This window comes from Fulmarus glacialis, unplaced genomic scaffold (genome assembly GCF_000690835.1).
Source record: "Fulmarus glacialis isolate BGI_N327 unplaced genomic scaffold, ASM69083v1 scaffold26154, whole genome shotgun sequence".
Taxonomy (NCBI): domain Eukaryota; kingdom Metazoa; phylum Chordata; class Aves; order Procellariiformes; family Procellariidae; genus Fulmarus; species Fulmarus glacialis.
The window spans coordinates 35,228-61,309 of NW_009209107.1; the positions used below are offsets into that span (position 1 = coordinate 35,228).

Sequence of the window (26,082 nt, forward strand, 5' to 3'; positions counted from 1 at the left end):
AAAAAAACCCTACAGAGCCAATGATCTCCAAGATCAGACAGAGTCTCTTTACCTAATATATGCAGCTAAATATGTGTACTCCCTACATCTGCCATAGCAACGAGGAGAACGAAGAATTAACTGTGTTAATAAAAAAATTGAAGGGACTTCTGTATGATACAACAAAACGCGAGAAACCTCTCAGCATCAAAGCAAAAGAAACGTAACAAAAGCACAGAGAATTATTTCAGAGCAAATCATTGAAACCAGCTGATTACCTGAGCTTGCACATCCCTGCTGTAGGGAATCCTGTAATGATGTCACAGAGTGAAGGACTAGATAAGAGAGGAGAGGAAAATCAGGGAACAATAAAAGGAGATGCCAAACCACAAACTAAACAGTAAGCAGGCTCAACAAATAGCAAACCGCTTATCTCAGCAAGGGCACGCTGCTCATTTAAGTCAGTGGCATTATAAGGGTACAACCGAGGCCAAACTCTAGTCTGGCCTTTCTGTATCAATAGGTACTGGGACAAGAGAGCGCCACAATAAAAGTGTAATTGCAACACAGCATTCCCCCTTTAAAGCTTAGTTCTTCTAGCTCACCTCCTGAGAAAGCAATCGATATTCTCCTAGGAACAATAAAAATCCCCTATGCAACCCTAGAAAACAGCGCACAAGATTTTCCAGCTCTTTGGCCAAAATTTTTTGAATTACGTATCATATTCATGCCTAGATAATATCATCCTAATTAGGAACTTGATAACTGCTGCTTATCAATTACACATAAACGAGTGCTTCGTTCGTAAACATTCCCAGCGTGTCCTCCCTAGGGACCGGCTGGGCTGCGAGGGTGGACGCTGCCACTTCCAGTAACGCCTGGACTAGCACCAGGCACAAGTCTCGCTTACTGCAAATTTGGGGAAAAAAAAAAAAAAAAAAGATTTCCTCCTCCTCAACTCAAACAATATAGTGGAATTTTAATTACCTTGTCCTTGTTGCTGCCCTTGTGCAGGCAGGACACACTGTCCCAGCTCACCATTCAACCAGAGCTGCATACGAATAAATGGTTCTCGGCCTTTTTGGGTCAATTTACTCCATGGCTTTGGCCTGGAGAGCATGTCACTGACACTTCCTTGGGACAGCCCCAATACCTGAAGTGAAGCAACCAAGAACGGCACGTTAACACATTTGATGTGGAAGGGGGGTAATTTAAGTTACTTTGGTTTCCTTTACTGCTATATCGCTCAAATCATTTTTATATGGACAATTAGTAAAATTGCAAAATGACATCTGTAGGTAACTGATGGAAATGCTTTTCTCCTGCCGTGGTTTCCTTCTGGAGTGTGGGTTTTTTCCTGCAGGAACGGAGCAGCAGCACAAACGGCAAAAGGACGGCGTGAGATTTGCATGCTTTTCGTATTTTGTGTCAAATAGTTTCATCAGTTCTAACAGGAAAAGCTCAGAGTCCAGGCACACACAGGCAGATGAAACAGGAAATGATTGGCACGTATTTTGTTCTCAAACAAAAATAATTGGGACTTTTGAGACTAGGCCTATATTTGGTTGATTTTTTTTTTTGGTATGAATTATAACGATGCGTGTTTTCACCTGTAGCAGCGGCTGCTCCACTTAAGTAAATATTTAAGAATACAGCCCACTGCAGCAAAGGGGGAATTTCAGACAGGCAGAACGCAATTACTTGCCTGGAATTCAGCACAGGAACAGGGGTTAAAAATCATACTTAATGAAAGCTGCCACGGGATCTTTAATGACCCCAAGAGGTCAGGCTTTTCATTTTACATCTTAGTGAAAAGGTAATAGCATGATGCCAGCTCCTATTATATTATATTGATTCAATTCTTTATCAGAAGAAGAAACACCAGATGTCCACCACTTCTTATAGCCTGGGAAGTGTGTTCTGGTGGTTGGGGACCCCCCCGAAATCCCACGTGTTGAATGCTTAGGGCCCACAACGTGAGAACTTCAGAAAGCCTTATCGTGCATCGCATATCTGTAATCAAACATTAAAAACGTCTGAAAGCACACTAAGATACCAAGCTGCAGGTATAAGAAATGACTGTGAATTCTTGACTTAAGACTAAGGAGAGGTAGGGGATTTTCCGTGTGTTTGTTTAAATACCCTTGTGCGCATTTCCAAATATTAAAAAAAGGAAAAATGCTCTTGTGTCCATAATCTTCACTTATTTAAGACTCTCCAGTCATGACAATGGTATTACTCAAATATTCCATGAATTCATTACATTAAGCATGAAATATTGAGTCTCAGTAATGTTTGCTTCAGCTTTCAATGTTTCTAAACTCGGGGGCCCCATTTCTAATTACAAGTGGCTGAAGCCAATCTTCGTATAAAAACCTACGCAATTCACAAAACACAGGAAAACTAATACTTTCCTTTGTGAGCTCATTTTTTAAATACTTAGCATATGAAGCAAAAACATTTTTCCGTAAGACATATGTGGCATATCCCCCTTCATTAAACTGAGCTCCATACCAATGTGAGGAGCACAACGCACATTCACAATACTGGTGTAACAAGAGAGAACCAGTTCTTTACCTTTTCCCCAAAGATCCTTTGGCAGATGCCATTCTTTGCTAGCTTTTCTTTGACCTGCCGCGTTAGCTCTATCGTATCCACTTCCTGGTACATATAAATCTCATACTGCTCGGGTGTCAGTGGAGGAACTGAAGGTTTGGATGGCTTTGACAAAGACACGATAGGGGATGAAGGGAGGGGGCTATTTTGTGGCGTCTCACTGCGACTCGCCCCAGTCATGCTCAATTCAGAACTCTGGGAGTACGGAGATTCAGCGTTTGGCCCCTCTTTCCAATACTCTGAAGAAGATGGTCCTTGGAGCTGGCTACGATCTGGCCTAGTCTGATTGCTGACCTTTTCTTTTCCACCACTGGCTTCCTCAACTTTTACATCTTCGGGAAGAGCTGTACTTCTTCTCTCATGCTGCACAGTATTCCACCAATGGTCCTTCCAAACACCACCACGTCCCAACTCATTTTTAACATGCCTCAACATACCCTGGGCAGAATCACTTATTCCTTGAAGCTCTAAAACAGGTGCCTCCTGAGGCTCCTTTTTGAGCCCAGAGAGGTTCTGCAATGCAGAGAGACTGGAATCAGTGACAGATGAATGCTTCTTCAGGGATATGGCCAAAGGAGAATAGCTGGAAACCGAAGACATTGCAGGTGTAGATACTAGTTTGGGGGACAGGATAGAAATGTCAGCTTGAGATAAAGGTGGTGTTTTTAAGGCAGGTTCAAGGGCAGCCTGCTGTGCCTCCATTTCGCGTCGGGCTTGTTGCAGAATGGATCGAATAGCATCATCAGAATTGCCACTGCTAGATGCAGAAGGCGGCTGAGCCGGCTCAGCTATGAAAAACAACCAAAAGACTAAATGCAACAGAGGAATATGCTTTATATTCAACACGTGCTACTGTACATATTTCCCTGTCAGAAAAGGGGCTGCAGTACATTTCTGGATGGGAGGGAGGAGTTTTCACTAAGCAAAGATTTGCACTTTTCAAAATAAGGTTAAGATTTCCAAAGTTCTTCACTGGAAAATTTTTATAGTTGCCAAAGTGCTGGACATTTGCACGCACAGACTCAACTGCAGAAGTCTAGTACTACTTGCATGTTTTCTACCATTGTAAAAATTTTCAAATAAATGCCTTTGAAAATCAAGCCTTCGCCTCTTCCTCCCCCACCCCAAGTGGTCAATAACATTTTATAGTTCTACTTACAAAGTTACTTAACCTTTCACTTCTCTCTATCTCCACAAATGAATCGTAACACATGCTCAAAACTGAACACAGCTGCATTCACCTGGACGGACTATTAAGACCCTCTTACAGTATAAATAAGGTGAGTCCTTTTAACTCCAAAAATATAACACACAAATTACAAGAAAGCAAGAGCTTTAGTAAGAGACTTCATTATTTCATTTGACAAGCTAGATATGCTCCTGCTTCCTGTTTTCTTGTTCCGTGGTCCCAACCACTGAAATAAACAGCTCTACAAAAATCAGGCTGATGCCTGGCCATCACTCTCTGCCTTATCCGAAGCCCTAGAACGGAGCCATGGGCACCTTCAGAAGAGATAACACCTAAATGCAGTATTTCAGTGGTGAACCGGGACTTGTGTGGCTGTGCTGCAGCAGTCAGGGATGAGCAGAGATTGGAACGTGGGTGTAGAATTATCTCTGCAAAGCCAGGAGGTTTTTGCAATGGCATCTGTCTCCATTTAAGTTAGTCTCCACTGAGGTCCCCAGTGCTTGAAAACCAATTCCTCTGAAAGCTACTCGACAAAGAATGGGGAAAATGAAGCACTAGATCGTAACAGGGAACCCATACACTGCAAGAAGTGGCCTCGAAGTGAAATAAGATTTGAAACACGCTGCCTATTATTCTAGTAATATCATGCCTCATCTGAATACATTTCCGAATTTGCCTCCCAACATTCCTTCCTGTCACACGCTATAAAATACATGAAAAGCTAAGAAATGGGAAAAAAAGACAGTGGGAACATCTCTTCTGTTTTATCTACTGGTTTCATAGGGAGTTTTGAGGTTGAATTAATATTTAAAAGGAAGTCTGAGATTCTCAACTGAAACATGCTACTGAACAACGTGCTTGCAGTTTCCTGCACACAGCCCACGTTTTTCTCTATGTAATCATTACTTGTATAAAGTCGTATTAGTCAAACCGTATATTAACTAGTCTTTTATATTTTGCCATGAGATTAGCTTAGTTTTCATTTAAAAGACAACTATCCAAAACTGTAAATCTGTATTCACTTTAAAAAACGAAACAGAAGTAATGCACAGTACTCTCTATTTCAGCCCTTTAGTGGTGCTGGAAAGTTGGGAGGGCTATGGAGTAGACAGAAATGTTAACTACATGACAGCATACAGTGAGAAATTAAATTTGTCTCGGGCTAATGATGTTTTTGGGAAAGGAAATGCTTTTTGGATTTGCCAGTTCATTCACTGAATACATTCCGTTACCAAAAATAAAGTCACATAGAATTTCAAACTGAGTTTGCCTGTATTATAATTTCAGTACACGGTGGTACTACGTGACTGGTAAATGCTGGCTAGATCGTGACCTTCACCCTGACAAATCCACTCAGTTCCCTCTCCCAAGCAGTTGTGTCCCTGGGGCCTGAGTTAGCAGACAAGAGAAAGCAGAAGCCATTCCCTTTCCAAGGAGCAAACTGGTAGAAGAAAGGATTTTGTAGGTTCGTGCTGCAGAGTGACTGCCTGCAGGTCTGGAGTGGTGTAAAGAAGGCAGAGCTCTGCACTTGGGAAAAAAGGTGTTTAGAAATCTCACAGCGTTGCTCCCCTAGGAGCGGGGCAGAGCAGGGCGGGCACAGCACTGAGCAGAGACCCCACCAAGCCGTGACATGCGTAACCTTAACTTGGGCTGCCTTATAGACAGAAACAACTCCACTAAATTTAAAAAAAAAAAAAAAAAAAAAAAAAAAAAAAAAAAAAAAAGGGCGGTTTTAAGAATATAATTAACTGACCAGAAAGCTCATGGTAATTGTTTTAATTAAATTCTGAAATAAAAGGAACAAGAGACAAAATGAGACCGTACCTGTTTTCTGTACTTGCAGCTCCCTTTTGGCTTGTTCGAGAATGGATTTGATGGCTTCATCAGAGCCAGTCTCTGTGGTTCGGATTCTTGTGGTTATATTACCTGAAGAGGAAAACAAAACTAATGACACTGGGAAAACTTTTATTTGTTTGGTTCGTTTTTTAATACGAAGACAGACAGCATATACGGATATACCACCAGCGTGACCTGACGAAGTTTACACAGGACCTTTACCAACATTTACAACACCAAGAACATACTTCACATAATAAAAGAAAAATATCCTCGTTGTGCAAAAGCCTGCCTGCTAGCTGCACTGGAACGATGAGAACACTGACATCATCAGAGGAAGAACTAGGTGGTCATATATTCCTTTTCCAGGATAACACATCTAGGTCTATTTTTTTCCCATTCTTCGTTTTGGAGGGGGAGAGGAAACAGAAGGGAAAAGAACCAAAGGGGAAAGGAAGAAAGCTAAAAACATAAGATCAGGAATCACCTTAAAAATTGCATCAGCTGCTAGGCAAAGTAGGATGAGTATACATTCAGCCCAAAACAGAATTAAAAAGTAACTAGATAAAAATAATTTTTAACTTTCTAGAGGTTAATACATTAAGAGAAACAGTCATTTAAGCGCAGATACCATTTGAAGTACTCTCCAGCTAAGAGCTATTACTTGATTGTTTGGTTTTGTTTTGGTTTGGTTTTTTTAACCACTAAGGGGAAGAAAAGGAGGGAAAACTATGGCTGTGAATGCTATTGCACTTAACTGTATTTTTCATCATGAGATTATCATTTGTAAGTGAGCTAGGTAATTTCTGACTGGAGTCAAAACAACTACAACTTCGGGGTACCTGGTTTTGTTTTTTCTTCCTCCTCTTGTCTTGCTAAAAGAAAAATTCTGCAACTAATCTATAATGAAGAAAAATGTTCATACTTCCTGTTCAGTGATAATTTATCAATCTGATGTTCACTTATCTTTTTGTCTTTTTCATACACCATACTGAAGTATCACACCAATTTAACAGCGTATTAAAGTGTATTTGTCAACATAAGCCCCATGAGAAGAAAGAAGTAAATCTAGAGCAGAAGCTGTATGCGATTGATGTTGGATTATACGTAATCGTGCAACTTTCTCCCTCCAAAATCACAAAAACAGCAAAGAGAGCATTTCAATAGATCTGATGATTTTATAAAGCCACTTCTATCACTTATCTCTTTTGATCTGCGTACGCAGTGATGTTGGGAGTGGAAAAAGTATCCAAACAGGGTTACGTTAGTACAGCAGCAGCAGAATTAGAAAAAGCAAAGTGTTCGTCTAACCCATGGTTTGTTTTATACTTACTGTCTGTTTTTCTATCAGATTCCAGGCCAGAATCAAACTGCACAGTTTTAAGGAAACACACAGCTAAAGCACACTCCACTTCCTAGGTATTGACTGCAAAGAAAAACACCTGCCTGTGACGTACCTTCAGACCCATTTCTTCGTTTCGGTACTTCCTGAAATAGTCTGTTCAGGTTCTGGCCTGGATTCTCTGTTGAAAAACAAGTTTGGTAAGAACAAAACAATCAGGGGATGGTTGCTCTGACATCATGGGCTGTGTGACATGAGAAGCTAGCAGCCTGTCTCTGAAGGCGAGGGTTTGAGCTGTCCTCGCCCCCTCGAGCCTTTGTCTGAGCGCTGGAGGAGCTGGCTACTTTGGAAGAAGCAAGGCTGGCTGATTTGTTAATAAAGATTACAGCTACGTTTGGAAAGGAGATTAGACAGATATAAATAAATGTCTAGAGATACCAAAAATGAAGAGGTTAAAGATGGGCAGATAATCCCCTCAAGTACAATAATCAAAAGGAAGAACAGATAATAAATCTAACAGTGTGCACTTTCAATTAAACAAAATCTAGGAAAATCCTGCCTGTCCTTTCCAATATTTCTTGACTGTAAACAACTTACTTTTCAGTTTCTCTAAATGTAAATCTCAGTCTTCGCTTACGATGAATCACAATGAAATGCATGTTATTTCTTAAAACCACTGCCTTAAATATGCAAACCTGCTTTAAATTAGGATTGTTTTTTTGATTACTCATCTCATGCATCACCTATGATATTTTGTCAAAACACTTTGGGAAAAAAAAAAAATCACAAACGACACAATGAAAGTCTAGTCTCAATAAACAACCCCAAATAAAAATTTTCAAGTATTTCTGAGGGCTGATAACCTTAGTAGCTACTGACCCTTTTCACTCTGTATTTAGCTCTGACACGGAGCTATTGGGAAGCTAGGGATGTAAGTGTCCCTGCTGCTTGCCCCTGCTGACAAACACAAGTCAGCAGCTAAAAAAAGCATAAGCAAAGATACTAACCTGCTTGAGTGCTGAAAAGCAGAGTTAGAAAGCTGTACTTTCTGTATCTGACATCTGATTCGGGTGAAAACAGCAGCAAGGCACAAACGGCCCCGTATAGGGAAGCTTCCAATTTTTAACATTTGTAACTAACTGGAAAATAGGGCAAGACCCTCGGCCGGCGAGCGCTTACCTCTTTGTCTACCCTGGATGCTGCGAAGAGCCAAGATGTTCTGCTCGTCCGAGAGGAACTGCTTCATCTTATGAAATGGCTCCTTGCCTCTCACAGTCAGTTTATTCCATGGCTTTGGCCGGGCTAGTATCTCACTCACAGACCCTTGCGACAGTCCCAACACATAATGTCCAAATATCCGCTGTCCAATATTGTGCTTGATCAATTGCTCTTTCACCTGACGTGCAATTTCGGCTGTGTCTATCTCCTCGCCTTCGGAGATGCTCCCAGCACTTTCTGACTGGCTGGGAGACGGGGCCATGCCATTTACGTCCGGACTTTGTTGTAATGGACTTTGGGAAGATATGGAGTTTGTGCTGTAAGGACCTGTTGAAAAAATCATGCTTGTGCTTCCTGCTTCCTGCATTGCCTTGGAGTAGAAGGACTGCATTAGCTGTCGCTGGAGGAGAGAGTTTAGTGCAAATTTTCCTGTGGAGGCCAGGGGTAAGCTGGGGCTCGCCAGGGATGAGCTGAAAAAGTCTTGACTTAAACCCGTTGGTGAGAACTGGTGTGTACCATTAGTATTGGAAGCCTGCTCCCCCGCGTTGCGGAGCAACTGAGAAGGAGGGGAGGCCGGCAAGGTTGCAGGACGCTGACTCTCAGGCTGGTCTTTCCCTTTTCTCCTGGCTGACCCTACAAGGAAGGTCAAACATAATGCATTATGGGGGATCAAGGAGGGAAAAACCAAGATAAAAAAATGCAAAGTTTGCCCCACAAAGGGAAAAAGTGCAGATTTACAAGGGCCAATGAAGTGGCGGTGGGATTTTTGTTTTCATTTTGTTTTTGGTTTGTTTTCTTTTTTTTTGTTTTCATAATTGAAATTTTAATAAGCCAAACAAGGCCCCCAAAACAAACAACATGCATTTCATGTTTGCACCTTTCTTGTATGTTGCAGCCTGGAGAATCCCCCTTACAAACATTAAAACTAGAACAATTACATGAAGTGCAGTTATACATTTAAAATAAATGCAGTTACAGACAGCAAGTCGCTTTGTTGTCTCTCATTCAAGACATTACTCATTGGACCTGACTGAACCCAAATGCAGCAAACATTTACATTTTGGAACAAACCAATTTGAATAAAGGAATCACCATTAGGTGGATGCACCAAGATCGCTCAGTTAAAGTCATAAAACGCTTCAGAATTCAGTAATCCCAGGGCCAGTGGCAACTTTTAATTTTCTTCCAGCTGCAAAAACCGTAAGCATTCAAGTATCTGGAAATTCCATGACTTGCCATTTAAAAAATGTGCACACAAGATGTAAAAAGCCCACATTAGGAAAGCTAAACGGCAAACACACTTTGCTAAAAAGAAAGTATTTTGTTTTTCCAAGCTGACCTGCTGGTAGTATATCTAAATGTATCAGACAGGAAGATTATTGTGTTCTACATGCAAACATTTTGCATAACATTGTGTGTGGGGGAAGAGACTTCTGGTGCCACGGATGAATTTGTTCCCAAAACAGAAGACAGTCTCAAACGCTACCACTTGGTACATCTTGTAATGCCTCTCTTTCCTAACCTTTAAAGACTCTCTGAGGTCTCCAAGTTTTATTTTCTTATCCAGCCTATAAAACTGCAGAAATCAAACATTATTCAGTGTTCCTGTTGCCTCTTAATCTTCCTGCCATGCATTAGCTCAGACATTCATCTCTCACTCAGCCCTCCCTCCCTTTACAAGAGAGCAAACAAACCAGAATAGCCGAAAATTGTGTCAACCTACCACTCAGGTCACTATTTGTGATACGCAGCGTGGCGTTCTCAGACTGCAAGGAGCGGTTCTTCTCCAGCAGCAGCATCTCCAGCGGTTTAGATGCATCCTAAAGAAAATCAAAGTGGGAGGTTTGTTTCTAAAAGCATTAAGAATCTCACTCAGGCACTAAAAAGGATTTCAGAAGAAGAAAACAAGTGTTCATCTCTGCTATGAACACAGCTAGGGAATTCACCATGCATATATTTGCAGGAATCACTCAGTGCTCCTACGTGAGCCATAGAAGAGATTCACTGTTTAATTTTCATTGTAAATCATTCATCAATTCTCCATTATTTTGAGATGTGTAAGGGAACATTTTCTTAATCCTACTTATTTTAAAGTGGTACTGGCAAGCTTTCAATTTAAAAGCTGTAGACTTCTTTTAATCTGGTTAAAATAGGAGTTAAGATTATATTACTTCTTCTACACCCAAGTTAAGCATTTCCTTGAAATGCTGCGTTTCAGCATAAAGTTTGTTCAAAAATAAAATCAGTCACACAAACCTGCCATTTACCTTCCACTAACTATCTAACCCTTGATCATTAAAAAACATACGGAAAATTAATCCCAGTATAGTGATATTCAGTTCAGATTAGAATTTAATTCATAACCTTTAAACTTAAGTAAGATTAATTTGCTGGAATAGCAGAGCTTTCTCCTGCTTTCTCAGTACTCAAAGGTTCGTTTTCTTTTGTGAACATTATTTTCAAGGCTAACAAAGACTTAAAAATGCTAAAATCCTTGCTCAGCGTACTGTCAGTACAAGAAACATGCAAATCTCAGCGTAGCTGTACACTGACTCTAGTATCTTTAAAAGACTGAACTTCACAACACTACGGTTATCCACTCCAGCACTGCTGAAACATCATTCTTTGTCCTTGACCACTTAAAAGAAATTAATAGGCAAAAAATGTTCAGTTCAGCTTTTTACATAGGAAAACAATGATCAACCCATATGTCTCAACATCAACAGGAAATTCTCCATGCCAACACCAACAAATTACAAGACAAAATTGTTGTTAATCAACTGAACTGCTGAAGTAATTAAGAAAACAAAAGTAGGTTCAGTACCTGCGCACCAGAGCTTTCAGATGGTGCAAACTCCATGGATTTCAATATACTGTGGAAGGCAGGAAAAAAAATTATTTTCTATTTCTTCTTTTAACAACAACTGCACTAATGAGCATTAACATTATCATTTCCTACTCTCCAGCAACACTACAAGTGATAACAACTTTCCTTGCAGTAACACAGCCTCATAATGAATATAGAATAACTATTCAAACTAGTTATTGGATAAGAAAATTTTCTCGAGCGTCATCTAAATCATTCCATATGCAATCCCACTAGGCCAGTTTAAAGCGTAAATTTAAAGGTTAATAAGGATATAACATTTTAAGCTGTCAGAAGCGATATAAATTTATCTGTGAAGCTTGAAGGGAATGAAAAAGTTGTAGCAAAGCAACAAAACAGGGGAATCACCACCACAGTTGCAGTACTTTATATAATATACACCAGCTCACATATCAAGGAAAATATGCACAAATAATCTTTCCAACCAAGACACTACAGGCTAAAAGGCAGTTTTTCATTTTAATAACCTCCTAGTTCTATGGCAAAGGGAAGACACAATGGCACAATATTTCTTAAGAAATATGAAAGTTCCAAATATTTATAAGTACATTAGGAGAAGAATCTGATAGTCTCATTGTCAATATTTTATATAAATACTGAGCGGTCAAAGGACATCTCCCTTCAAAGTCTTTCAGTTAGAATTGTATTGTCTAGACAATGAGAATCTTACAGGAATACAAACATTACTATGCTTTGTCTTATAAATTTTTTTAAATAGGCCTGCTGGAGGCAGGACGTTAAGTTCCTCAGACTGAAGCAATAAATGATTTCACCTTCTCATTGTACAAAGACGACACTCATTTGTTGAAGAAAAATACATAAACAGATATAGATAGTGTTTATACAGCATTTTTCATGTATAAAGTACCAGGAACTTCGTGAGGCAGGAAGAATATATTCAACCATGTATTAAATGTGGAACCTGAGTCAAAAAAAGCAGAAGGCCAGCATTAACACACAGGGACTAGTTCTGGATGCCACTAGGAGTCAGCCAGGCACCCAGCACTCATTAACTGCCGCAGAACATGTGGCATCCAGCTCCCCTATAAATCTGTGCGTGCATTAATCCAGAATTAGATGTCCATTAAGCGACGCTCTGGAAATCAGTGGCCTCAGCGACTCGTTCAAGATCACACAAAGTCATAGCAAATCCAAGAAAAAAAAAAGTCATTCTGAGACAGAAACATCACGTATTTTGCATCTGTGCATACTCATTGCATACAGTGTTAATTCTGACAGGCACTCCTACAAATATAATAATTAATAAAACCACAAAATTCTGGTCATCAGTCTCATCATACGGCGTCATTGGATGACACCTCTTGCCAGCAGAAATCTCTGTAGATTACAGCCATCATCCAATACACAAGCACATAAAGTAATGCTGTTAAGACTCAGCTTTACGTGGGCACAACAGCTCACCCACATGGAAAAGTGCCTCTTTTCTGCTATTAATGGAGTCATGCCAGTCAAGGAGAGAGGCTGTGCATTAATGGCTCGAGTTCTTAAAGATCCTGACATTATATTGACATCACAGGCATGTTTTCTCAGGTTGCTAATCACTGCTGAAAGCAAGTGGTTCTTGGGACACCTCTTCAGAGGCACAGCTCTGTCTACCAGGACTCCATGGTGCTGGGGGAGATAAATATACCGAGACGCATCTAGGGAAAACCCCAGTCACTGGTAGGTAACTGTTTTCATCCTCCCATGGATTCTGCAGGGTATGGCCTCTGAAAGGACAGCAAGTATGTCCTCATGATGGTCAAATAAGGAGACCCATCTGAATTAAAAAAAAAAACCAATTTGTAACAGCAAATTATCATGCGGCAAACTTCCCACGGCAAATCACAGGTGTTTCTCCCATTTCAGTTCAGATCAGCAGTACACTTGCGACTCGGGTCTCCCAGTAATCCCCACTTACCACACTTCGGTTTGCCATGCAGAGCAGTCCTGGAGCATACCAACCGCATTCCTTCTGGGTGAGACTAAACCAAAAGAAGCTGCACGCTCTTGAAGGAGCGGGCGTGATGTGCTCTGACGACTACCGTGCTGCCTACAGAACCAGACTGAAACCAGTCGGAAGTGCAAAGCAAGCCTGAACGTATTTAGTGTGGATATTGGGTTCTTGGCACCAAAAGTCTGGCTTTAAAGCCCTGATCCTGTTGTGCACTCCACTTGCACAGGCTGCTCTACCAATTCATTTCGGTTCCGAGCACCTGCTGCCAGCTGGGACCTTCAGAAAGGATCCTGAACCTTGCAGCAGCTGCATTTTTCAGCAAGCTTGGAGCAGGCATGCGTATCCAAACCTCGGCTGAAACTTATTGACCTCTGCCTACTTGAAGTGGATTCTTTGCTACCTGAAACAGCCTTCTGGCAATTTCACAGGTAATTTCCTATACACTTAGAATCCAAAATATACTAAAAACCAAGTTGATGGCATCTTGAATTGCCCTTGGAGGAATATTCACTACAGCAGGTTCATTTTTTCAAAAAATGTAAGAGTTAAACGTGTCAAAAATGACTCTCCAAATGTGTCACAGAAGAGACATTTTCCTTAGGAATATGAGGAAGCAAAATGTTTCCCCTTTGGATTCCAGGAATATCTTTGCCCATGAGCTCTCAACTCAGTGTGCTGCTCAAGATCAGTTATCTGCTTTTTAAAGGAGTGATCTTGTGACTTGAATCTGCACAATCTGCACATCTAAGATGACTTGAAAGATCCTACTCTAAAGCAAAGCGTGCATTGGGACAGCTCGACTTTCTGTTTGTATGATCCCGACTGCAAAGGCAGGAGGGTTAGCACTGCCGTATTACTCGAGAGGGAACTGAAAGGACACAGAGAGCTCTCAGATCTCAAAAACAGGTTTAAAAGCCATTTGGCACAAAGGCCAATGCAGAAAGCAAGGAATCCACCCATCCCAGATCTTGATGTGGACCCAGTTAAGTTCTTCCAAGGTTAGAAGTTGGCTGATATTGAGATTCCTCAGCCTAGAATGCCTCTAACATCCTTGGGAGGATTAAGGAAAATACATCAGTGCCAAAACAACTGAGAAGTTTATTCTCTTTCTTCCTTACTGACAAGGTATCTTTTTTCTTGGTGTGTATGTGTGTTATGAGCCGTTCATTTTTGTCAGTGTTTCAGGGCACAATGGCAGGCATAGCAGGATTCAGTATGAGGGATACCAGATTTACAGCAATAGACTTTTCATAGTTTCACTTCAGATCAGACTATCACTCTCAGGTGATGCACATTTAGAGTTTGGCACATCTTTTGGACCAGATGGGAGCAGAGAGGGTGGCGTAAATGAGCTACTGTGATGATGCGGCATTGCAAACATCTGCAGTGCTCTCACACAGGGTCTTAACCCCCCGCACCACCAGGATGGTGTATTGTCCCCAGGCCACCTACAAGCTAGCTGGCTGTCCCTCCAAAGTCACCTGCCCAGATAAAAAATGTTACCCACAAATTAGGGGATATAAAAGCTGTAACAGCCAGGAGAAAGAGATTTAATTTACTGGTACCCAACAAGGGCCACTTCCAGGAGATTCTCCCATCTATTCCACTGCAAGCTCATCTTGAAATAACAGGAACACGCAGAAGCACCATATGAACACTCCTGTGCCATGGCTTCTCATGGACCTCTTACCTGCTTTCCCATCCCTACCCTCACATAAGTCAGTGTTGTTAAAAAAAAAAACAAATAAAACAGGCATTACTGCCAGGAACACAGGGATCTAAGTGAGTTTCATATCTAAAGTAAAGGCATTAAACCAGGTAGGATTGAAAACTCGTTTGCTGTTTCGGTACATTCACATTTTAGTAACTCATGTAGCAAATTGGAAGGTTGTGGCTTAATTCCCATCCACTACTTTACATATGAGGGCATAAACCAGCTGAAATCTGAAGCTGCATTTCCTTAATTCAGGAGAGAACATGGACATACTTACCCATATCACTAAAACGATGAAGCTTTTTTGAGACCAGTTAATATTCAGGTATAATGCCCAAAGAAATGGACAACTCACTTCACTTGACTGAAACTATATACCTACATCAGGGTGTGCTGCAGCTGGCAGTGAACCAGAACTGCAGCCAGTGTGGCTTGAATATAATAGCACCAGGGGCTGGGCAGTCATTGGGCTTGCAAAACCAAACCTGCTTTCCATATTCTCCAGGGACATGTAAACAAAAACACAGGACTACCAGCCTCATCTGAAATACCTCATTAAACAAGGTAACATTTTTTCAGTCTTCTTAAAATACACACAAAAATGCCAGAATGATGAAAGAAGAGATGGAGTTTCTTGCAGTTATTTAAACCTTGACACTAAACATATTTCCAGTCAAAAAACTTCTCTTCTAAACCTGACAGCTTATCTTGTTATAGTTTAAAATGAGGGTCTTTTAAGTCTCTTTAAAAAACCCCTTGAAATAGGAACAGGCTGTTTGTGGCTTTAGTTTAAAACCACAATATATTAGCAAAAATATACAGTGAAACAAGCTCAGCATTAAAATGTTAAGTGCTGAACACTGGCTGGCAAAAGCATAGAAAAGGTATTATGGCCAAAGGCCCTGCATTAAATTCTTGGTCCACATTACATTCAGCTGTTGGCTGGGGATTTTTAAAGAGTGGTCCACCTAAAATTCCACAGATTTTCAAACTTTTTACCATTGGTGGACAATAGTTTTAGCGCCTTTTCTTCAGGGACACTTGTATTATTTGCTATTGCGATACTCTGCTGCAACAAAAAGGAGTGCTCTCAGATACAGCAGTTGCACTGGTTCTGGATGCGATTTCTGCCAATATTCCTGATTTCCCCGTCTTTGTGGTTTTGACTGAATTCTTTATTGTTCCAAGAACGCAGATTTGTGGCTTCATTTAACAAGCATTGTTAAACTAGAGTGTGTGAAAAAATTATGTAAGCATTTAACACTTACTTTAATTCTTTCTTAACCTCTTCATAATCAGCCTGTCCTTTCAGTTTTTCTTCCAGTTGCTTTAAAAGAAAGAACATGGATTTAATTATTTAGATTTTTTTCTGCAGGCTTTCAAAATCATCTTTAAATTATTCCATATATACAGCAGCGCACAAGTGAGGGTTAATGACTCATACCTAATTTACATATATTAGAAAACAAACTATAACCAATTCAACGTAAACACAATTATACCTCACTCTTCCTTTGTTTACAGAGTGCCAAGCATTACAGAATTCAGTAAGTCCCAATTTGGCTGTTTGCAATGTCACTGTCATGTGCTCAATACAGAGATCGGGGAAGAAAGTATTAAAAATGGGGCAGCTGAAATTTTTACGAAACTGATAAATTGAGTAAACAAGCAGGATGCTTTGGCACATACTGTATTCTTAATACGACAGTTCTTGATAACCTTATCTACGTGAAAAAAAAAGACTGAAGAAGCTGTTGTTGACTGGAACGCCTTAGGCTTGTAAGACTTCTACAATGCCTCATGCCCAAACAAAACAGCTCTATGAAGTCATTTTACAAGCATTACTTATTGCAACAACTAATATGATTACACACCGGAGATGAAGCACTGAGACCAACTCAGCAGGTCTTTTTGCTCAGGTCTGCCTGACCTGAAGCAGTCTCAATGGCTTCCCTTCGGTGTGAAGATGCCACAAACGTTGAAACAAACCTCCTAACACAATCCATAACGCAATGCCACACATTTGGACCTTACCCAAGAGCCCCTGCTCCCAACAACAGTGCTCATCACTACAGGATAAATGCTTCAGGAGGCCTAAAACATAGTGATACATAATTGATGCCGTTATGTTGCTTGCAGAAGCCACATTAATTTCCCACTAATAATTTCTTTGCTTAGTACAGGCACATCTGATCTAAGCAAAGAAAGAACAGAACTTACTGCCCTGCAACTTCCATGGATAAGTCCAGGTCAGGCTAGCTCCTTTTAATTTTTGGTGTTAAAATTGGCACAGAATCTCAAAGGTCACACGAAACAGAAATAACACAAGGACATACCACCCTCAAAGACAGAGCATCTACTTTGAAAAGGACATATTACATGAAAAAGAAAAATAGGGCTTTATATCCAGGAGAGGCTGTCTTCAGTGGAGAAGTGAATTCAAGAAGATCCTACACCCACTCCTGGGCTGCTCGTTTGAACGCAGGAGGAAGGCAGGGGAGGGCTACTGTGAACTTGGATAATTTTAGCAAACCTGTTTAAAATACAGCCCCATAAAGTTTTGCACCAGCACAGTTATGGGTGTCCCCTGAACGGCAGGGGACAGACGAGCAATTAGAAGTGGGAACCTCTTTAACCACGCTGTCTTCCCAAGTAAGCCTGTGTGTGGGTATCACCCATGCCAAAGCTATCCAATGGGTACAAGCAGCAAAACACTATGTAATGCAGCACCCACAGATTAGCGAGTCCATCATCTGAGCCATCTTAATAATTTAAATGAGGCTTCTTGAGATGACAACAGCAGCACAGTGGGGCTTTGCTGGATTTCAGCTATTTTGCCATCTTTTAAAGGATTTCCTGTCATGCCCTTTCCAGCTTACGCATTGCTGAAATTTCTGCCTTGCCATTAGTATGTACATTAAAAAGCAGTGACAAAGCGGACATCCATGTTACCAATATACAGCCCTCTTAAATTCCTCTTTCTGCTTTTTGATGCCATAATCCACAATCCTTAGTCACTGCTGACAAGAGGCATCTCCCGGCCGTAACACATGAGCCCCTGCTCTGGCAGCTGCTCAACAAGGAACTCTTAAAGGATCACCACCGCCGGCTGTTGCAGGAAAGCAGAAACTGCTGTTAAGTGTGGAATTTGCACTCTACGGGACATTGATGAAATGAGCAGCCTCTTAAAAAGTCTTGTGTGCTAGCACCCTTACCCATCAGTAACTTGTGCAGTCATTTGGTTTGTGTTAAAAAGAAAAAAAAACATGTCTATTTCAGCTAAAACAATTTTTTTAACCTGGAATAAATACAGGGCAAGTTTTAGTCATTTCTTCTGACATGTCCTTCCTTACCAAATTCCAGCTACTAACTGGAATTAGAGGGTACTAGTACCGACTTTGCTTTCTGTAGCAGACACAGTGCTACAGGTGTTTTGGCCCTGCTAAAAAACCCTATACTGATGTAACTAGGAAAATCCTGGTTGATGTGACTAGGAAGATGTTTGAGGTTTTGATAACCTCCAACGTGCGTTGAAATCTGATTATACAAATGTACTACGTAATCCCAGGGCCCAAGATGTCACTTCAGTTCTCCAAGTTCTAAGGAGGGCCAGCTACAACATGCCACAAGTTCAAGCGGCTTTTCAAGCTATAGCTCGACGCTGAGCAAAACAGAGTTATTTTAACAAGGAATCCAGCTAGACTTTTTAATGGACCAGATCAGGCTCAGTAAGACTGGAGAGGGATCTTTAAATGAAACCAGTGGCCGTGTCAGTCTGCCGGCTGCTTCTAACTGCTTTTTGCTGCTCTACAGCTTAAAGCAAAGATACACTACAATTCACCTCTTCCTTAACTCTGTGGCTCGTAACATTTTTTGGGTCTACAGCAGATTAGCTTTTACAGTAGGGATAACAGGCTATTTACACTAGTCCTCAGTATAAGAAGTACTGGAATAAATTTAAAACAAACAATATCCTGGATTAATATGTTAGTTACTTATGCAAGCATACGCTAAGAAAAAAGCCTTTTGTAGAAACAGATATAAAATACAGAAAAGCTAATGATTCCCATTTTAATGCAATCTATATTAAATTCTGTATAGGGATATGCTATACCCTGAGAGTATTCCTGGAAATTTTAGGTACAAAACACAGTTAGGAAAAAAAAAAAAAAAAGAAAAAAAGATATTGACAGAATGAAGCTGTTTTGGACTCTCAGGTACTTGTATGCTGTTATAGCAGTATGGTAACCAGCAATATTTTACTTTGAATTGTATAAAAACCACATACATCCATCATTCCCAAGTACCTAATAAAGAGACTGTTGCCATGGAAAATATACACCTGAATGTATACTTTACTAAACAATACAAACTAACAACTAGGAATGCAATGCCTGTATATAAGCAGACCATTTAGGCACTTGGCATCTTCCCAGTCAATGACTGTTTTAAAATGTATCAGTATGGTAATTGTCTCAAAGAACTCTGTAAAATGCACAGAACATGGTATAACAAAGGTTCAAGCTGTGAGACAATCTGGAGGAACTAATATCTTGCACTAAATATCAACCTGGTTAATTCAGACAAAATATACTCTAACGTCCTCCAACACACAAAAATGCAGGGAGCCAGAGGACAGAAGGAGTGTACTGGTGGCATTTCTGCGCACTAAATTTGCAAATATTCCATGTTAAGGAACCAACTTGCATTTGTTGTATGAATGAACCCATGTTAGAGTATGCATAGGTTGGGTCCCCTCTTATGTTATTTTAAAAAAAACCCCATTACTGTATTATTAACTAAAGTGTCTTAGGTAAATAGCATGGGCTGTATTAAGGGGCTTAAAACATTTAAAAAACCCCATTAGACTAATGTTGTAGTTTAGTTTAGAGTGATAAACTAAAAAGCCCATATTTAACTAACCCAGGTTATCTGACGTATCTTTTTGCTAACTAGCACTGTTGTATTTTAACTGGGTAGCAAGGAAGCTCTAACTCCCAGCAACAAAGGGTTAATATAATTATAGTTAGAAAAGTCTTGTTACTAGAGGACATGTTTTGATTATTAGATCAGATGAAGATAAAGAAGCAATAATTTTGAAAGTATTTCTGTATTGTTTCATTAAGTCATAGAGTATTAAAGAATTCCCCCAAGATATGGTCTGAGAACATTGCTTTAATTTGTGAAACTGTGATTCATTTTTTGTGGAGGCAACCATTACAACCTCAGTTATTTTAGAAGCAGTTCCTCTATAATCAAACAAGAGATCAACACATCACCACTGAGATTTGGTTCTTTGTACAACAGATCTCAGACACAGGTATTCCCAGCACTTTGGGGTAAAAGTATGTGTTTTGAAATATTTTTATAGTGCAACAAATAAGGTTAAGGAGGGTTGAAATGACTAAAACTTTATCAATAGAGTCACTGCATCAGACACTATCAACAGGAACCTAAATACAGAGCATTAGCCGGGCAAGCCTATGAGAAAATGGAAGGAGATTACTGAAATGAAAATCAAAGACTTGCTCTGTCATTTCTATGATCCTATTCCCTTTGAAGTTAATGGCTAAACTAATGCTGACCTCACCAGGAACATGCTTTATTCCAAGAAAATCTGTCAAGTGCAAGGACTCAAGATATTTTCTACCAGACTTTATGAAAAAATAAAAAAAATCCGTAACATGGGTGTAGCCAGCAAAATGTGTCCCTCAAAACCAGGCCAGCTCCTTCCTCCCTCATTAAGAGTGGTGCCCACATGGTGACAGATGGGCAGAGACCGATACTGTCAATATAGGAACCTAATAGGTTTCCTTTGCTCTACTGAATTTTCATAAAAATTCTAGAAGACTGTCTTAAAACATGCAGAAAGCATACTGAATGCAACACTTCGGCTTTCATCCATAACAGACATTTCTCCACATAAATTATGCTACACCAGAGCAAAACTAGTAACTGTTAAAAAATGTCCGAATTAGAACAATTTGTAAGAGTTTCAATTGAACATTAAATCATTCTGATAGAGGAAAGCTACCCATGCCACAGTCAGAGCTAAGTGGGTACTATCAGCCTCCTGCTTTCAAAAAACTCTCAGACTATAAAACCTGCAAAACTATGAAGTCTTTAATGGAATAGATAAATTTATCTTGTTTACACTTTGAAGCTCATAGATGGTAGAACAATGAAAGAGACAGGAGTTACAGGAAACTGATTCATAACACATGTCAGGAAACATTTCTCATGCTTACTGATAGATCAAAACTGTGTGGGCTAGCGCACAAAGAAAGTAAAGCTGCTGAGCTGAAGCAAAAGGTAAAAGGGTCACTCACAAAATTGTTACATGTTTCTTCTCGTTGTAGTGCAGTCCTACTGCTATGCAAATGAGTATAGGACTGGACCGCTAATTATAAACGGGAATTACTGTGCAGCAAATATACAGTTAAAAAAAATAATTAAATGGTTATTAAGGCTAAAAAGCCTTTTCTCTGTGTCTTGATTTTATTTGTTTTTATGCTCTACATGATACACTTCCCTTTTCCAGTGGAGAGAACTGGAAGGGGTAGCAGGTAAATTCAAAGATAGACCACAGCACAATATACATTTCTGGCAATGGCAAATCTGCAATAGCAATCACTGGAATGGGAATTAAAAGTTTTAAAACCTAAGAAGGATATTCTGTGCCTTTTCAGTTCAGCTATGTCACTACGCATCCATGGTAAACATATGTTGGGTTTTGTTGGTGGTTTTAATTCTAAAGGTTCTGCAAAAACAAATTTCAAACCCATGAGAACTAGGTAAATTAAATTTCAACAAAACTGCGACCACTTAGAGTAAAATGTCACAGAAATTAGAATTCAACAGCATCCTGAAGAAGTCAATGGCTTTTACGGTGCCTCTCAGAACCACAGAAAACTTATGTCAGTAAAACCCAATATTGGTACATCAGTTATATCCTTCGAAAGCTGCGGAGGACAGAACCGAGCCTTACTTTAAGCGTGCTGTTCTTAGCGGTCAGCTGCTGCTCCAGCTGTGAGATTTGGCTGCTGGAGTTCTCCCGCAGCTTGGTGAGGCTGCCCTGGAGTCTCTGGACATCTTCTACGAGCTGGGCGATTTCCCGCTCCTTCGCAGCCAGTTCTACTTCCAAGCTGGACCGTGTTAGCACCTCGATGGCCTGCTCCTAATGTGAAAAAAAAATTAGACCACATAAATAAAAAAACGCAACAAGCTTGAATGCAGGGCAGTTAGGTAAGGGCCAAGCATGGCATTGGGTGGCATGAGAGACACAAACAATTTCTAAATCTGGGAGTCCTGTGATCGACTGCATGAATCTGGAAGGTGAACCTTTCTACTCCCCAGGACAGCTCTTTGGTAAAATACAGATAATGGAAAGAAAAAATTTCCCTATTTCATAAGTGCACTGGAAAGATGCAGCCGTGAAAGTCAAAGGATTCTATTTAGATCTATTTATTATTAATAGTCCAAATGCTTTGACAACTATGAAAATCTGTGCTTACAAAATATTAATCAGATAAAATATTCTGAAGTAACGGAGCAGAATTTCTTAATCAGGAATGGCAGAGTCATGTGCCTTTGGCTCTTTGTATGCATGCTGCACATTTCAGGCAAAATTGTCAAAAATTCCCCCAAACTGCTACTTCCAATGAACTTGCTCCTTGCATGAAAATTGTTCGCTGTTAACATTATTGCTAACAACTAAAGCCTGTCCTCCATGGGGATGAAGATAGATGTGACAGCTGTAAGACAAGGCCGTTCTCCCTTTGGGCTCCACTTTCAGAAATTCCCTTTCCTAAATCAGGTTCTTTCTTCTTCCAGTTTCCCACGGTTGCAAAATCTGTCCTCAAGTCTGAAACTTCCTCACTAGACTGACTTTTCAGTAGCACAAGAAATAAGAGAGGACAGAGAAGTTAAGAAGAAGGTAGATCTATTCAGAAAAGATAATACAGACTAATTGTACCATCTCTTTTGTCTCCTTTTGTGTTAAGAGATCAATAGCTATAACGCATCGGAGAGCTCTGAACCTCTCTTCCACGAAGAACATAAGAAGTCCTTGTGCAGATCTGGGGAGCACGAGGCAGCCCAACGATGAACACACGTTCCATTAAAAAGCCTGAAACGCGTCTTACAAAGGTTAATGGCTGCTCCTCACAAAACACCAGTGAAGTAGGAAAGAATCCATTTACCAAGAGAGAGACAATGATCGTAAGCATTATACCAAAGATCATACGGCGAAAGAGCTGAAAATTCAACCCATCGATGCTGTCACCCAAGCACTTTCCTTACAATTCAAGATGACATTGCAGCAGATTGAAAAATACTCCATACCCTCTTTTCTGGAAAATACAGGCACAACAAAATACCTTTTCCATATCTTCTAAACACTTAGCTTGATTCTCAGTGACTACATACCATTGTATCTCACAGAAAGCCACATGTACGAACACCAGTTAACAACGCTCTCCTATTACACTGAATTCTACTTTTAACTTGAAAAAAACTCTAATTTGCTTGCATGAAACATCACAAGTTGTATAATCATCTGCTGCTTGTGCCTATTGAGACTAGAACGTAGAGTCTGAAATAAGATAGATAATGATCATTTTCATCCTGCAGTAGTTGTCATATTAAATATAAATGAAGTGCAGAAGTACTATTAAATACAAGGAAGACCTAATGTTAAAATAATGATAAGACTAGGACACGAGATAGGAAGAGGCAGGTAATTCAGAGTTACAAGTGATATTCAGGCTTTTTATTTTTTTTATTTTTTTTTGTTTTGCAGTCTGCTTGTCTCTCTTTTGACTTCTCTGAGAAAATACTGGGTTGCATTAATAGATGACCAAACAGATCTAAAGGACTTAGGTTTGTTACTCATTCTCTGCAAATGTATTTTAAAGGCAACCATGTGTTTCTCCAACATCAGTGTCAAGCATGTATATGGCTTGCAAGAAAAAAGCAATATAAGGAGCATGATTTCTTTTGTTTGTTAAATCTGCTGCTTAGAATTAGACTAAATTTCACTTAATTGCATATTTACATTTAAATACTCCTATTTCTCCTTTGGCAAACAAAAATCAAAATAATCTGTCTGCTCATCTGTGATACCTGTTAACCCAGGACCAGCTGGAGTCCTGTAACAGCACTCTGTGCCCGCAAGGTCCGATCAGCAGAGTCAGCGCTACCAACCTCCCTGAACAGCGGTGTTTGCTTTATTTAGAAACACACAGAGAAGGCAACAAGAAGCCAAACCTTTAAGAGTGCAGAGTATCTTCTCAATTTTCTAAGCTTCTTTTATTGGATTTATAGGTGTAATTCTCAGTTTAGATATATTCAATGAAAACTGGAATGATACCGAATTTATTTCTAGTTCCTCTGACAGCCCACACAATAAGAATAACAAGACCCAGAAATGGGCAGGCAGCAGGCCCCTGCTAATGCAACCAACTCTGGGCAAAGTTGGTCCCCTCGGTCTGAAGCTCCACGCCTCTGCTGTGCCCTCCTGGCAGGCACGTGCTGATGGCCCACCAAGGCACTCTTTCTTATACCGCATTGCTGCCTTTATTTTTCCTCTGCTGACGCTCTTACCGATGTGAAATAATTTCTGAGAGTTGCTGCTACCCGCCTGGACCAGCAGCCATGGAGAGCTATGGATCACCGTACTGGCCACCACGGAGCAGAGAGACCTCTGTCCTTCCCGTGGTCTTCTGCAGCCACCAACACCCTTAGAAGTTTAACCAAACCGCAATCCCAAAGGAACACAATTCCATTGCAGTTAAAATATTACTCCAAACAGATATTTTTATAGCTGTGAGCATAAACTGAAAGAGCTGTACTGCTCTTTTGTACCAGAGGAATGTCAGAAACCTGTAAGAGTCAGTAAATATTTTCTCTCACCACATCAGGTGCCTTCTGGATCTGCGTAGCAAGTTGGAGAGATTTGTTAGCTGACGAGAGCTGCTCCCTTAAGGTCTCTGCCTCTCTCTGAGCCACCTCTGCCCTCTGAAGGAAATGAAAAGGGGTGAAAAGAGAAAGTACATTCAGTTTAACAACTGACAATTATTACAAGAACATTCATCAATTCATGCCTGACTGAATATAATTGATTTTCCTAAACACTCAACCTAATAAATGTTAGAAAAAAAACATAGAATGTGATGGATTTTTATTTTAAACAGTACAAGGAAGAAATAATTGAGCGATTATGACAGTAATTTAACGCTAGGAGCAAGGAATCCCCTGCTGATACTAATGCTGCGGCCCACTGAATTTCCCAGACTGAATAAATACAAGTGGAAATGGAGTCTTTTTATTCAATTTCTTTCTATTCTCATAGACCAAGCAGATTTTATTGCAAGGTTCCTCATGGGAATAATTCTCACGGGTAAATGCTGAATTAAAAGATATTCTGACCATTCTCTCTAACACACATACAATGTTGTGGGCTGTCTTTCTTCAGTAATTATTTCCCAAAACATGAATTGTTAGATTCTGTTCTTTCAGCAGGTCTATTTATTCAACAATATTTAACCCTAAACTGACAATTTTGCACAGATCAGTTACCAGCTGCTGAGGATTTATGCAATATCTGATAAGCCTGTGACTTGGCTACCAGACAAAATTCCCATACAAATATTGAATAATAATAGAAAGGAGAAAGGCAGAATTATGAGGAAAGATTGTCTGTACAAGAGTTTGGGTAGAGACAGATGGATCAGTAACTTCAGGCAATAAATAGCAGCAAAGTCCTTTCCATAACTGTGTATAAGCTTCTGTTAAGAAAGCGGAACAAAACCTGGTTGTTTTTACAGTATATACTCCTCTTGGTCAGAGTTTCTTCTCTCTTTTTTGTAAAAATTTGTTTTATTTTTATAAAGCCACATTGTTTACCTCCTTGAGTAATGACTGCTTTTCACCTGGGCTACTCCATGCAAATCATGCTGCACTTTCAGCAGAAAATAGCTAAAATAATTTTCTACCTCCACTTCCAAGACATATCACCAACTCTTCCAAACCCAATCAAGGTCAAAACTTTTCTTGACCAACTTCTACACTGATAGGTCCCTTCCTTTACTGAATAATAAATTCATTTTTAAGCCACCAAACCCGCCATATTTCTGTGTGCCAGACTCCCTGCTTTTTCAGCTAATCCTTTTGAAAACCTAAGTCATCTAAAATAGCAAATATAAAACCTATACCCCTCTGTGAGTGCATGGTCTTTGACTTACTAGTCAAAGCAGAGACTCCGTCTGCATGTTTAATCAATCAGTAAACTAACAGCAATCAAATACTAAATGCATCATCTGCGCTATTTGCTCACATTATATTA

The 26,082-nt window shown here is 40.0% G+C and overlaps 1 protein-coding gene across 1 annotated transcript in view; it reads right to left on the reverse strand.

Annotated features, from left to right (window-relative positions):
• CUX1 (cut-like homeobox 1) overlaps window positions 1-26,082 on the reverse strand; it is a gene marked incomplete at its 5' end in the record, with an annotated part of 68,866 nt that overhangs the window by 33,681 nt on the left and 9,103 nt on the right. Inside the window, 11 exons of the mRNA XM_009576732.1 lie at window positions 258-314; window positions 967-1,132; window positions 2,557-3,383; window positions 5,609-5,710; window positions 7,078-7,143; window positions 8,142-8,813; window positions 9,904-10,000; window positions 11,005-11,053; window positions 16,007-16,065; window positions 21,727-21,915; window positions 24,651-24,755. Coding sequence (XP_009575027.1) covers window positions 258-314; window positions 967-1,132; window positions 2,557-3,383; window positions 5,609-5,710; window positions 7,078-7,143; window positions 8,142-8,813; window positions 9,904-10,000; window positions 11,005-11,053; window positions 16,007-16,065; window positions 21,727-21,915; window positions 24,651-24,755 — 2,389 coding nt within the window. The remainder of the gene's footprint in view (window positions 1-257; window positions 315-966; window positions 1,133-2,556; window positions 3,384-5,608; window positions 5,711-7,077; window positions 7,144-8,141; window positions 8,814-9,903; window positions 10,001-11,004; window positions 11,054-16,006; window positions 16,066-21,726; window positions 21,916-24,650; window positions 24,756-26,082) is intronic.